Consider the following 15,074-nt stretch of genomic DNA (forward strand, 5'->3'; position numbering starts at 1 on the left):
CTTGAGAACTATAGCTCGTCTCTCTTATATTACTTGCACTTGATGCCCCCAAAAATTTCAACAAAATTAACCTTGTAGCCAAAATTAACCTTGTTGGCAAAATTAACCTTGATAGCTAATGTAACCTTGAGAGCTATAGCTCGTCTCTCTTATATTACTTGCACTTGATGCCCCCAATTACTTTATTTGTTGCGCGATCAACCAAACCACGCGCGGATGGATATCAACTCGCCGATGATAAACAGGGTCGGGTACGGGTAGTCTACAACTGTAGACCCACATCTGCAGTGTGTGTATCACAGCTGATTCAAGGAGTCTGCATAGCAGACTAGGTCTACTAGAGCCTGCAGAAATGGCTCGCTTCGCTCGCCCTTTCAGGCTGGTTCGCAAACCAGCTGCAGATCCCACTTCACGAGCCATTCAGAGTCTGCATAGCAGACTAGGGTACGGGTACGTCGGTCGAGGATCCACGAATCAAGGTAAAAAAGTTGATGTCCCCTGGGGGCATCAAGTACAATTATGCCCGATTGATTGCAACTCTTTCTGCAACGGGCCCCAGATGCAGAATTACGGCAAAGTTGGAGAAGCAGCGCGTTTAGCATCGTACGGCCACGCCTAGCCCATCACCCCCGGCCGCGCCCGGACAGCTCGTTCCGCATCACCGGCACCACACTTCCATCGCTCGTTGCCTTTTGTGATTGTTCTCTCGTGCGCTTGACTCATTGATTTTCGAATCCGAAATAATAATAATGCCAAATCGGTGTATAGTTGCTGGTTGCAGCAACACCCCCAAGGATGATGTGAGCCTACATCGATTTCCAAAGGATGAAAATCTACGGAAATTGTGGATTTCCAAGGTAAAACTCACGCGGGCCGACTGGCGTGGCCCTAGTGATTGGAGCACCATCTGCAGTGACCACTTTTCCGCAGAAGATTTTGAGGATACTGGTCTCTATTCTTCATTTGGAATGAAAGTCAGGAGCAAGCTCATAGACTCGGCAGTTCCAACGATCAGGCTTGGAGTAAAGCCTTCAAAGAAACAAGATGTGCCAACAAGGTCTGCTGTCGAGAAGAGGGAAAGGAAACGGGTAAGTTCATTTTTTTTTCATGAAGTTGGAAAATTGGATTTTACTTTTAGAATTGTCTAACGACTTTAGAATTTAGATCAAGATTCAGTTCGAAATCAAAGTGTTAGCGTTGAACTTGCAGTGAAAACAGTGACAAAGTCTTTGATTGTGTGATGTTATTTTATTTTAATACAAAAAACTCTTGACTTTCTACAGACTAAATAACATCTAGATGAGTAGATCTAATTTAGATCTTGTCCCAATTACATCGGGATGAGCCTTGATGGCTCATATATTGCAATATAGCTAGGGCCTATGGTTCTTGTGTGATTTGTGTTTTTCAGAATTCAGCCTGGGGCCGCGGAATGGTTTTGAAAGTGGGGGGGGGGGGGGCTGACCATGCAAAAAATTGTAATCATATGGTAATTTTTACGTTTTTGTACACGGTGTTGGAAAAAAGTGTGGGGGCTTCAACCGCAGCCCCCCGCCCCCGTTTCTGCGGCCCCTGATATTTCACCCTTCGCTCTTTTTCTTGGTCTTGAAAAATTTTGGGACTTGCAAACGCCCCATCTGTAAACGCCACTGGGTCGAATCAGGGCCATCGCTAAAGGGGGGTGTGGGGGTACGACATCCCCCACTACTCTGTATATCTGCGCCCCCATAGAGAAGAAAGAAAGAAAAGAGAAAGGAAAGAAAAATTATAAACTGTCAGGTGACTCAGGTCACAGGATTGTTCCAACTGCCTCATGCCCCCCCCCCCCCCCCGTTTCTGCAGCCCCTGCCGTAGAGCTAGATGTGAATGAAATTTTGAATTTGTAATTGCACTTCATATTCACCGGGCGTGGATCCAGAATTGAAATTTTATGAGGTGCTACAGGATCCAGGATTTTTAAAAAGGGGTGGCACATTTTACCCATTGGAAATTTGACAAGCAAAAGGTCACCTAAATTTGAGGTCGATATTTAAGTTGTCAGCCAGAAAATTAACATGCAAAAAAAAGGTTTTCACCTAGATTCTATATTTACTGTCAATTTGTCACTTTTATTTTTCCTTTTTCATTTTATTGTTTGATACAGATTTTGGAAGAAGCCCTTTCAGAGACCACAGCCCTAGATTCACCAGTCTCTGGATTCGAATCTTTTGATGAACCAGGATGCAGCCACTGGTCTACAGCTTCAGAGAATGAGGAAAGCTTGACAACTGAGCTGACTGTACCAAGTGTTGAGTGTGAGACGGATTTACTTGATGAACCAGCTTGCAGCTACTGGATTACAAAGGAGGTAAATAAACAATGATTTGACACTTTACATCTAGCTGATATTCATTTCAGACATCTCTAGAGCTATTGGTCTATTGGTAAACTCATTTTTTACACTTGCAGCACAGATCCAGACTTTTACGGGGTGTGGTCTTTTCATTCAAATTTTATGGGGTATACCCACACCATCCCCCGAGATTTGCACCTGAAATAGAGTAAATGAATGACTGTCCTTCCTGCTCTTTACACTTGTCAATCAAATTATACATGTCTCTGATGCCCTCTTCCTATGTTTTTTTTTTACTTGCCTCTAGATCTAGTCATTTGTTTCCTGTAGACTTCTTTTTGTGTCTTCTTTTTCTTTTCTTATTCCCGGAGTGTTTCTTTTTTTAATCCTTTGTCTTTTTTGTTTTCTATTCTCATAAATTATGTGGCAGTGGTGTAATGAGCTAATAATGGTGAATGGTGTTGTGGGGAAAATTTAAAAGGTTGTGAGCAAGCAAAAAATTGACAATTTTTATTGCAAATATCTGTTTAGTGATAGATTTTGACATAATTCAGAGAATATTATATTTCACCCCTCTATTTTTCCTTTCTTTTTTTCTTGGTTGTGAATTTTTTTTTTTGGGGGGGGATCAAGTGCCCCAGTCCCTCCCATCTGTACGCCACTGTTCCTTGGTATAATCTAACTTTCGTTTAATATTTTCTTGTTCGATTATCTACCTTCCTTAGTGATGTTCCCTCAGTTATACACATTCTGGCAATCAATCCTTGATTTTTTAAATTTTTGTTATGATGTATAATTGTTATATTTTCATTGACATTGGTTTTACATTGATTATGAAACCTTGTATCGTGTGTTTTAGAGGAATTTGGTAAATGCTTTGCATGCCCTTTTCATTGATTTTCTGGGTATTGATGATATGATTTTTTTTGGTAATTGTCATTGATTTGTTTTTTCATATTTATTATGTTATGCTATGCAATAATTTCATTTGTCAAAATTTGTTATTTGGCTTCTTGCTGCAATTAATTATTGTTATGTAAATGTCATGATCATATAGTTTTGAATTTCAATTATTATTATTTCAATGATTTTCATATGTGAATACGCAAAATTGAAAATTAAATAATCATGATTTATATCTACTTTTCAAAATTGTTTGAATTTTTAGGAGTATGTAGCTCCAATTCACATGCAACTTGAGACCAATGTCGGACAACTTGCAAAGTCTTCTGATGCAAAGAATTACAGAACAAAAAGTAAGTTGGAATTTATTGGTTTTATTTATCTTCTAAATGCCAGTGAGTTTCAAAATGAAGTAATAGGCTGTCAATATAATATTTTCATTTTTATTCTGTTATTGATATAAAATTTGGAATTTTGCATTAGCAGAACACAAAAAGTCCTGTCAAATATGTATATTTATTTCTTTGTCATGCTGGATTCTGCTCGGGGGCGGGAGGGGGGGGGGGTCAGCGTGAAGTTTCTGCTAAGGTGAGGGGGGCAGGAGAATAATGGCCCAAAATTTCACAATTTTTAATTTTTAAATGATGTGGGGCAGGCATGGCAGCTCTTCACCCACCTCTCTCAGTGGGTAATTGTCCAGGTGGCCTGGAGATACTTAAGGGTTCAGTTTGGCTGGATAAAGACAAAAGATACAAACTATTTTTATTAATTATCTTTTGTTGTCTTTTGCAGGTACCCAGGTTAAAATGACCAAGACAGTGACAGTGAAGGATATGGGCACTCAATATGTACCTCCTCAAGTTACAGATGCATCAAGAACCAAAGGGACTGTATGCAACTTTCTTGAAGAAGAAAAGGCAATGCAAGATGAAGACAAGGCTGCGCAAGAGAAGGCAGAGAAAGAGAGGGCTGAAAAAAAGAAAGCAGAAGAAAAGGAAAATGAAGAAGAGATGATGGAAGTAGACGATTTGGTTGATGAGACATCATCAGATAAGAAGAAGAAAGAGTCATCTGACTACAAGCCGGAATCTTCATCGTCTTCGGAATATCTGAGCACTCCCCAGAAACCCCGTAAAAGGCTATGCAAATCGTAAGTGTGTTACATGTCCAATTTATGTTACATTTTTTAGTGTCAATATACATGTAGATGAGCAAATGAAATTGTTGTTATAGTCATTATCTTTTTATTTATTTTTTTGTCATTTTATTTTCAGGCGTGTTGGAAGATCCCCTGCAGTGGTAATGCAACCTGGTGTTCGTGCCCGTCCACAGGATGAAAGAAAGTACCTTATCTTTGAGGGAAATCTTATGGAGCTGCTGAGGCTTTGTCAAGAATGCAGATCAGGCAATTTAGTCCAGACAAAGCGGGAAATCGGGACGATGCTGGTTATAACAACTGAGTGCCTGACGTGTGGAAGTACCAGGAAATGGGAGAGCCAGCCATACTTTGAGAGAAGGCCTGCTGGGAATGTTCTTTTGGCAGCTTCTCTCCTGTTAGCTGGTGGAAGTTGGGCCAAGATGGAACAAGTACTAGGTCACCTGAAGGTGGCCTGCATTGCAGAACAAACTTTCTATGGTATACAAAAGACCATACTGCAGCCTGCCATTGAGAAGAAGTGGGCTGTTGAACAGATGAAGGTCATTGAAAGACTACAAAGGGCAGGCAAACCATTGACCATCGCAGGAGATGGTCGGGCAGATAGTCCAGGACATTCTGCCAAGTATGGAGTATACACTGGACTGGATCCAAGCATTAACAAGATTGTTGACTTGGAGCTAGTTCAGGTATGCAATATTTATGACATTAAAAATCAACATTTTTGAAATATTTTTTCAGTTTGAAGTTCTTCTCATTGGTATCAGAGATCAACATAAATTTCTCCTACTACAGTGCATTCCAGGGAAAGAACACTAAATTTTGAGAGTTTGTATTCAAAATTGCCTAATTACTTGATAGATTTTTAAAATTTAATTTGAAAGAGTATATTTTTTCCAGCAATACTAAACCTATATTTGTGCTGTTGTAAATCATTAGTAAGCTGCCATGATTGACAAAAGACTACTTGAAGTATAAAAATGCATGGGTTGCTTATGCATGAACTCGATACAAGGTAATTTTTACACTGTCTTTTTAAAAGTCCAAGTGCTCAATCATATATGACAATATAGGTATAACTAGAGAAGTTCCAATTAAAATGAGTGTGAGTTTCTCTTAATAGCAATAAAAGTATTACGGGCACATTATTTTAAGGATACATGTCTCAACATGTATGATTACTGAATGTGTGCATTGTTTTATTTATTTCAGAGCAATGAGGTAAAATCTAGTTACCACATGGAGCTTGAGGGCTACAGAAGATTCGAAGGATTTCTGGCCAATAATGGTTTAGAGATGGGGAAACTGATCACAGACAGACATCGGGGGCTCGCTAAGTATGTGAGGCTAAACTCGCCTGCAGTACTCCACACCTACGATGTCTGGCATCTCGCAAAGTATATGTTTGTTTTAGCTGTTTTAGTTTTCATATCTGTACGCTGTGTATGCATTCACAGTGAAATATAAGTGTATTATTTTACATGAAAATGTTACATGAATCTTTTCCCAAATTATATATTTTGGGTGGAAAATCAGGAGGTATTCTTTGTTGTGTTGTCAAATTTGATTTGTATGAATGTAATGCATGAATACAATGAATGAATCAGATATCCCTGAAGGTACATGTATGATCCCACACTAGTTGCAATTAAGTTAATTCCAAAATACCTCACCAATAAAAGTAACAATGATGGACATGAAAAGTTTTATATAAAGAATTATCATGAAGCTTTTTAAGGAGGAATTTGCACTAAATTTTACAAAGTTCACTGCATCTGATTATGAATTCATGGACAACTGGATTCTCACTGCATTCATGGGTTACTTTTTCAAAATTTTCACAATTAAAATTATACATGACAGGAAAGCATACTTACTGTCCAATTATGAATGCATACAACATAAATTTATTTTTCAACTTCTTTTATAGAAGAAGATAATTTTTCCGGTCATATATAGAAGTCCTATATTCCTGACATTTTTATTCATTAGATTGGCAACTGTTGAGGTGTATTTTCTTCCTGACTCATATATATATATGGGTCAATCCACGTCAAATCAACCAATTTTTAGACAATTTGTCACCCGACCCCCTTCGATTTTCTTTAAACTCGCACCAAATGTTCCCCCAAGTGTCTGACGGAAAAAAATGAAATATTTTGCCCCAAGGTCAAACGGTTGCTAAGTTATGGCCTCCCTTAGCAACCAATGTCTGGTCAAACAATAAAGTTTAAATAAAATTAGCTATTTTTGATTGACTGCTGGAGCCAAGTTTGATGACGCAGTGTTCTAATTTTCTGTAAATTGGAAGAACTTTATAGTCTTAACACACACAATATAATTAGACGTGGATCTGACCAGCCGTTATTGCGCACAAGGTCGCCGAACATGGTGTTAAGCGTCCAAGTCAATGTTTTTGGGTGCATGTTTGGAGGCTCATAACTTCCAAATTCAATTAGCTTAGAACCCAATATTATGCATATTTGAAGACTATGACTTGCTCAACAGACCTACAAAAAATTGGCCCTACCATGCGTGTCAATTTCTTGTAGGGCGCCCTCAAAGTTGGATTTTTTCTAAAAGTTGCCAAGTTCAAGGTCACAAATCACCCCTCGTCCCATCCAAGTGCGACCCCAATTTCTGTATACTGATAGACATTTACCTATATTTTCATGGGATACTTAAAATTTTTTGTGACCGAAATGTTTAATAGCTGGTTTACGCATTCGAAAATGGTCGTAAACACCCCAAAATCGATGTAAAACGACACGTACAAGTTTTCAGCACATTTCAAATTAGGATAAATCCAAAATGAAAAGGGAGCAATCACTGGTATTGTCTGTAATGGTAGTCTGTAATGAGTACTAAAAGGATATGCATCACAAATAGTTTGTCTTATTTGCAATGACCTTGAAAAACACAGCTGAAAATCATCAAAAACAATAAATCGGGTCAATTTTCCGTAATGATAGGGCGTTAAAATGTGTTTACACCCACTTTCACTTGTTGGTCATTTCAATACTAATGGTGACTTTAAGCTGATTGCAAATCATGTTCGTTTCTGGTTCTATTTTAAGCTCCAAATAATATATAAAGTCATATCTTTATCTTTTGACCTTGACATTGATCTAAAAATAGCTATAAATGCCCTAACATTAGCATATTCACAACACGTGAGCTTTACAACACATTTCAAAATTGATTTTCTCACAGACTGAATGCTTGATCATATGGATATTTGCAGTATTGGTAGTCCATAATGAGTACTTTGAAGATATAGTATTAATTATTTGTTCTTACATGACAATGACCTTGAAAATACAGCTGAAATCCACACAAAAATTCAATAATCCGCCGATATCCCATTATTATAGGTTGTTTACACCCACTTTCACTTGTGTGTCATTTCAATACTAATGGTGACTTTAAGCTGATAATTGCAAATCATGTTCCTTTCTGGTTATATTTTAAGCTCCAAATAATATATAAAGTCATATCTTTATCTTTTGACCTTGACATTGATCTAAAAATAGCTATAAATGCCCTAACATTAGCATATTCACAACATGTGAGCTTTACAACACATTTCAAAATTGATTTTCTCACAGACTAAATGCCTGATCATATGGATATTTGCAGTATTGGTAGTCCATAATGAGTACTTGGAAGATATAGTATTAATTAATTGTTCTTACATGACAATGACCTTGAAAATACAGCTGAAATCCACACAAAAATTCAATAATCCGCCGATATCCCATTATTATAGGTTGTTTACACCCACTTTCACTTGTGTGTCATTTCAATACTAATGGTGACTTTAAGCCGATAATTGCAAATCGTGTTCCTTTCTGGTTCTATTTTAGGCTCCAAATAATACATAAAGTCATATCTTTATCTTTTGACCTTGACATTCGTATTTTGCCCATTTCTTGGAAAATTCTACATTTTTGGAGCCCCATTGAAGGGAAAAGACGTTTCTGCTTTGCAGTAAAGGCACTTTTACTGTTGTTTAACCACTTCAGGGATAACAGAGTAGAGTTTTCTCTATCTGCTACATATAAAGAAGTGCTGGTACAGCAAAGCCTATCCCCTCTGGGGACTGCCAAAGTTACCCACCCTTTTTACGTATTTTATCCATTTACGGGAAAATATGCTAATCTGGAGCCCCGATTGAGGCAAAAAACGTTTTTGATATGGAATAAAGCCACTTTCATTCTTTTGAAACTCCATGGAGATAAAAGAGTAGAGTTTCCTCTATCTGCTACATATACAAAAGTGCTAGCATAATGAAGCATACCCCCTTAAGGGAGCGTCGAAATCACCCACCCCTTTTTCATATTTCACCTATTTATGGGGAAATGTGCTATTTTCGAGCCCCCATTGAGCCAAAAAGTGTTGCTGCTATGTAGTAAGGCCACCTTTATTATTTTTAAACTATATGGAGACGAAAGAGTAGAGTTTCCTCTATCTGCTACATATAAAGGAGTGCTGATACAGCAAAGCCTACCCCCTTTGGGGACTGCTGAAGTTATCCGCCCCTTTTACGTATTTTGCCCATTAATGGGAAAATATGCTATTTTGGAGCCCCGATTTAGGCAAAAACGTTTCTGATATGGAATAAAGCCACTTTAATTCTTTTGAAACTCCATGGAGATAAAAGAGTAGAGTTTCCTCTATCTGCTACATATAAAAAAGTGCTAGTATATTGAAGCATACCCCCTTAAGGTAGCGTCGAAATCACCTACCCCTTTTCCATGTTTTACCTATTTATGGGAAAATGCTATTTTCGAGCCCCCATTGAGGCAAAAAGTGTTGCTGCTATGTTGTAAGGCAAATTTTTATTGTTTTTAAACTATATGGAGACGAAAGAGTAGAGTTTCCTCTATCTGCTACATCTAAAGAAGTGTTGGCATATTGGAGCATATGCCCTTAGGGGGTCGCCGAAATCCCCCACCCCTTTTCCATATTTTACCTATTTATGGGAAAATGCTATTTTCGAGCCCCCATTGAGGCAAAAAATGTTTCTGCTATATAGTAAAGCCAGTTTTATTCTTTTGAAACTACGTGGAATTAAATGAGTAGGCTTTCTTCTACCTGCTGCTAAAAAGTGGTTGCACAGCAAAGCCTATCCCCTCTGTGGGTTCCCAAAGTCACCCACCCCTTTTCCATATTTTTTCCAATATATGGGAAAATCTGCCAATCTTGGAGCCTCTGAAGAAGGAAGAAGTCGATATGCCAGCACTCTTTTTTATGTAGCTGATAGAAAAAAAGCCTATTATTTTATTTCCAAGTGGTTTCCAAAATCAAAACTAGCATAGCTATATAGCAGAAATGACCTTTTGCCTGAATGGGGGCTCAAACACTGCAATTTTTCCAATAAAGAGGGAAAATAGACGTAAAAGTTGGAAGAGTTCGGCAGCCCCTGAAGGGGGAAGGCTTCATTGTGCTACCACATCTTTATATGTAACTGATAAGAAGATCATACTTTGCCATCTTTATGTGCTTACAAAACAAAAACAAGGGCTTTACTGCAAGGCAGAAACACCTCTTGCCTCAATGGTTCTCCAAAATGACGAATTTTCCGAGAAATTGGCAAAATACAAAAAAGGATTGGGTGACTTTGGCAGCCCCCTGAGGGGTAGGCTTTGCTATGTCCTAACTTCTTTATATGTAGCTGATAGAGAAAAACCTACTCTTTTGTCTCTAAGTGATTTAAAAGAAAAAAATACATACCCAAAACAAAATTTTGCCACATTGGGGGCTCCGAAAAGCACGATATCATAATAGTCAAGCTACGGATAAGGGTGTGGTATGTAACCTTCTACTGGCTCTTGTGGGACTATGCTTTAAGGTGCCCGAAAGTAATTGCATGCAAAATGAAAACGCAGAGCAATGCCTCGATCCTCTATCTTTTTCAAGAGATTTCATTATTATAAAAGTTGCTTTGTGTAGAAAATGCCTTTTACCCTCATACACATGATACAAGTAATACATACCTTTATATCGATCGCTAAGCACGTTACATGACTTTTCTGCATGTTAGGCACATCAACAAATGCGATGCAAGATAAAAACAGATAGATGTCAATGCACATGATTATCTTGGTTCAATTATATTTATACATTCTTGTGTTTTTTTTCAAAATATATTATTACAGAAAACAATTTCAACCGATTTCTACTATCCAAATCATACTGAAATGCGTATTTATTTAAGATTGTCCCATTGTCAGACTCTGACAAATAATTGATTTTCATTAAAAAAAAGTCCAAGAGGGCCGCAAAAGATATCAATTTTGAACCCCGTTGGACACGATTTTGCAAAGAGAACATCAAGATTCATTAACTAGACACTTCAGGCAATAACAAAAACGTTGAGTGAAAAATATTTTGATGGTAGACAGGAACCCCCTTTTCCGACTTGACTACAACGATGCAGTCATACATGGTATAGGTTCGTTGTTGAAAACTAGGCTGAAAACGTAGCCTATAGACTGCCCAGTGGGCAATCAATCTTTGCTGAAGTAATTTATTTATTAGCAGAGACATAATTAAGATGAAAATATGTTGTTTGGAAGATTTAATATCATGCAAAATGCAGGAAACATCAATAAAGTAGGCATATCGTTCGCACACCTCAGCTATATGATAAAAATAGGCCAAAAACGCATGATTTCTATGTGCGCATCATATTGAAAAGTGGGCTGAAATCACAGTCTATAATGTCATTTCCAATTACTGGCATATATTTTCTAAAAGTAGAGATATAGATAAAGAGAATGATATTATGCTTGAGAGGAAATATATTTAAAAAATTACATTAAAAAAGAAAATGAATTTCTGATTCGATTTTTGACAATGTTTGATGCAAGAAATCTCCCACACTAATGATATGCAAATTTCATTACGTAATTTGCATATGTAAACTATAATTTCTGTTCGTGAAATTTTGCATATCTCTTGTGCACTATCTGAACAATATATTTTGAAAGTTTCATACAAAACAAGCATGATTTGGCTGAGATATTTCCCCTTGACTTCATGCTATGTGTAGAATGTCTAAAAAATGGTGAAATAGGGCCATTTTGTAGTGACGTCATATATTACGTCATTTCGGAAGGAAGACCACGGATAGAACCCGGCATCAATGCATTTTTGTAAACTTCAGGGTCCATGCCATCCAGCTATGGGGTCATTTGCTTGTCCGGCTTTCGGTTGAATAAACCTCCTGGGCTGCCGGACTATATGTATATGTATTAATTTTTTTGCCAAGACTTTGGTACTTAAAAACCAGGATAATATACGAGCACCTAGCATGGTGGATACGTTCACTATGCAAATTCTATATTATTATTATTAAACTGAATTAATTTGAAACATATTTTCTTTGGTCCAACAGCTGTCCAGAAAAAGGTGCATGCTTTAGCAAAGCAGAAAAACTGTGATGATCTGCTTGCTTGGGAGAGTAGCATCAGAAATCATCTTTATTGGGTGGCATCATCAACGAAGGATGGGGAAGGTGACCTCAAAGAAGCGAAATGGGGATCCCTGGTGAACCATATACAGAATCAGCATGAGGGCCATTCGGAGCTGTTCCCTGCATGCCTCCATGGGAACCTTGAAGGCGCGAGACAAAAGAACTGGCTCAAACCACGTAAGTGCATAATCATTTAATTCAGCATGTTCTAATTTTAATCATGATACTCAAGAGCATATATAAATACATGTAGTTTATTTTCCCCTCTCGTGGATGAAAATAAAGGGAAGCTCTACTGGCTCAGATATTGTTTCTTTTTATATTAGTATTATTGTACTATTAATGTAGTAATTACTATTATTTTTCTAATTTATAGCAATTTTCATTAGTGTGCTTATTACTTAGTTGGATTCCAAGTAATATATTTCATGCATTATGGCAAAGTGGCTAATGGATTAACTTTTTGTGTTGATAAATTTTATAACAACAATCCTGTTTATCATTGACTTATCTTTCATATTGAAATAGACACATTGGTTACTGAGAAGCTTGAGGACATCTTACTCGCTACAGTCCTGGTAAAGGACATCAGGAGGATGTCCTCTGGAGAGCAAACTTCATCCCTTGAATCGTTTCATAGTGTGATCAATCAATTTGCTCCGAAGATGAGGTCATACAAGTATCATGGAATGTTAAGCAGGCAAGTCATTCCCCATTTTTAGTGAATGATTTTGAAAAGTCAATGCAATGGATTTTATATGGAACAAACAGCAAATTAGCACACAGATACATAGGTACTTTTTAAAAACTAAAAACAGGAAAAGCTGTATTCTTAGAAAATCTGATCGTGTGTGGTTGCTATAATGTAAACTTTTACTGATGTGTTATTACATGGATGATAATTTTTCACCCTCCCTGTTTGTCAGAAGTGTGTTTGCTTAGATATATAGATTATTTTGTAGTTTGTTCCCATTTCAGGCTTCATTTGGCAGCATTGCACTTCAACGAAAACAGTGACCGCAAGCAGGCGACCACAAAGGATGGGGAGGCTCGCTATGCCATCAACAAGCCAAAGTACAAACCAGGAGCTGCTACTGCCAAAGCTATCAAAGAAGCACGAACCTACAGTAAGTGAAGACTTTTACTTGAAATTTAGGTATAATTTACATAATTTTACAAGAAGACTTTAAAATAGGTTGAAACGTACCTTGGTTTAATTGAGACTGAAGAAATACCTTTGTCTTAAAATGAAAATTTGCTGTAAATGATAGAATATAAAGAGAAGCACACTTTAAAAGTTTCAACTTTGCCAAGGTTAACTACCGGTATATACAAACATCATTTATTAGAGTATTGATTGCAAATGATACATCCAATACCAAGATACAAAGAAGATATGGAAAGGATGGTAAGATTATTTAGACTCAAGAACTTTTATCAAAAACAAAGTGTATTTTTATGTTTTTCCATTTGTATTTAGACTATGTTGGTGAACTCATGGCTGACATTTCAGAATACGATAGCAATGCATCACCTCCTGCAAGACGGCCGTCACCACCATCACTGACTAGTGGACACACCTATCCACCTAGGGAACAGATAATTCAACAGCATCGCAGCAGATTTTCTTCTACTCAGAAATAGCTGATGAACTCTACCATGATCTGAAGTTACAGTAGTTTGGATGTAAACCGTTGTTCACTTTTATAATGATCTTGTGCTGCCCTCAGATGTGAACTTACATATTATTTTTTCCATTATCAACAAGTATTTTGTCCGCACAATGAATTTCATCACCTCAGTTTGATTTGGCCTATTTCATCTCTTATACAAGAATTGTCATCAATAAACAATAAAAAACAAATTGATTTAATTTGAGATGGAAAATGGTTTCTTTTAAAATTGTTTAAAAGTCTCATCAATATACTAGACATTTTTATACAGTACATTTTATCAGGTTAAAAACAAAGGTAATGGTTATAACATTCCTAAGCTTTGATGTTAGCTGTATTTCATATAATTCATTTGGACAAAAATGTACCTATTGAAAGATAATAAAGAATCATGGCGATTTGTCAACAATTTCTGTAACTGCAAAGTCATCATTTAATTTCAATGTCAAGAATTCTGGGCTTCATTTTCAAAACGTCTTAAAGATAATAGTAACAAATATGTGTTTTTAATTTGAAAAATGAAATGTAGCAGTCTGATTTTTTAAATTATCTGGCATGTAGATGTTGAAGATACAGATTATATTTGCACTTGACCTTGTGGGGTTATTATTTTTGGCTGCCATGATTTCGATGTTAGGAAGAAAAGATTTTAATTCTCAACGGTATGGAATTTATGTCAATACAAGATTCAACAGAGTACAGTAATTGCGGTTGAATATTCAGTTTTAAGTTTCGACCTTCATAAGTTTGAGAGGAAATTGCTTTTCAAAAAGAAACATTGTTAAGGTGTATATAGTGAAACATGATTCCCTGATATATACTAAAGTAGTGTCATATTTGAAAATGTGTAAACAGGTTTTTAACAGATGTTCTTTGTATTTCGGATGTAGAGTCGAAATAAAGAAATCTAGTAAGAATGACTTTATATTGTGTTGAATGAAAGACATAGAATCCAGTAAATGTGTAAGCTTAGTTTGGTGATAATGCAAGAAGGGTACAGCATCAAGAAATATGTACAATTAGTTTGTGGTATCACTTGAGACATCCCTATGTAGCTTGATTTACAGAGTGATAAAAAGAAAGTCAGTATTGATTGTTCATCTTGAATTCTAACAGTTATGTTATAATAAAGGCATAACCTTGCAACACAAGGTTCATAATTTCTTTGAAAGGTTTAGTATTTCATTCAGAAGGGGACATGCTTTATACTACATATGTATGCTAATTAAATACTCCCATATTTAATTTCAATTCAAAAGAATTAAGTTGTTTGTTTGTTTTAAATCTACAAATAGATGCGTAGACTCTCTGTCATCTACCATGTTATCTTTGATATTAGTTTTTGTGTGTCAGAACCAGGGTAGGAAATGATTTTCATGTTTCGTTTTTAGGGGCTACTCTACCTGCATAATGTGAAATTACTATTTTTTAATCGGGGCAGATTTTTCGGCGATTCTGTCATTTGAGGAATTTTGGGACGATTTTGGGTTGTCTAAGGGGGAAATCACCTGACACTTTCATGTATTTCCT

The 15,074-nt window shown here is 36.7% G+C and overlaps 1 protein-coding gene and 1 pseudogene across 1 annotated transcript; both read left to right on the forward strand.

The window, feature by feature from the left end:
• The first annotated feature begins 749 nt into the window (after positions 1 to 749).
• Positions 750 to 2,645, forward strand: LOC129267119 (THAP domain-containing protein 10-like). Its single transcript, XM_054904862.1, has 3 exons — positions 750 to 1,088; positions 2,144 to 2,347; positions 2,640 to 2,645. Exons 1-3 carry the CDS (start codon positions 750 to 752, stop codon positions 2,643 to 2,645), a joined length of 549 nt encoding a protein of 182 aa, XP_054760837.1.
• LOC129266281 (uncharacterized) lies at positions 2,265 to 13,602 on the forward strand (annotated as a pseudogene).
• Positions 13,603 to 15,074: the final 1,472 nt, after the last annotated feature.

The sequence above is a fragment of the Lytechinus pictus genome, chromosome 8 (assembly GCF_037042905.1).
Source record: "Lytechinus pictus isolate F3 Inbred chromosome 8, Lp3.0, whole genome shotgun sequence".
Taxonomy (NCBI): domain Eukaryota; kingdom Metazoa; phylum Echinodermata; class Echinoidea; order Temnopleuroida; family Toxopneustidae; genus Lytechinus; species Lytechinus pictus.

Bases quoted from the DNA above. Each gene is read 5' to 3' on its own strand.
- LOC129267119 (XM_054904862.1), top strand. From the start codon at position 750: ATGCCAAATCGGTGTATAGTTGCTGGTTGCAGCAACACCCCCAAGGAT. The intron at 1,089-2,143 runs GTAAGTTCATTT...TGTTTGATACAG, and splicing joins AGAAGAGGGAAAGGAAACGG to ATTTTGGAAGAAGCCCTTTC.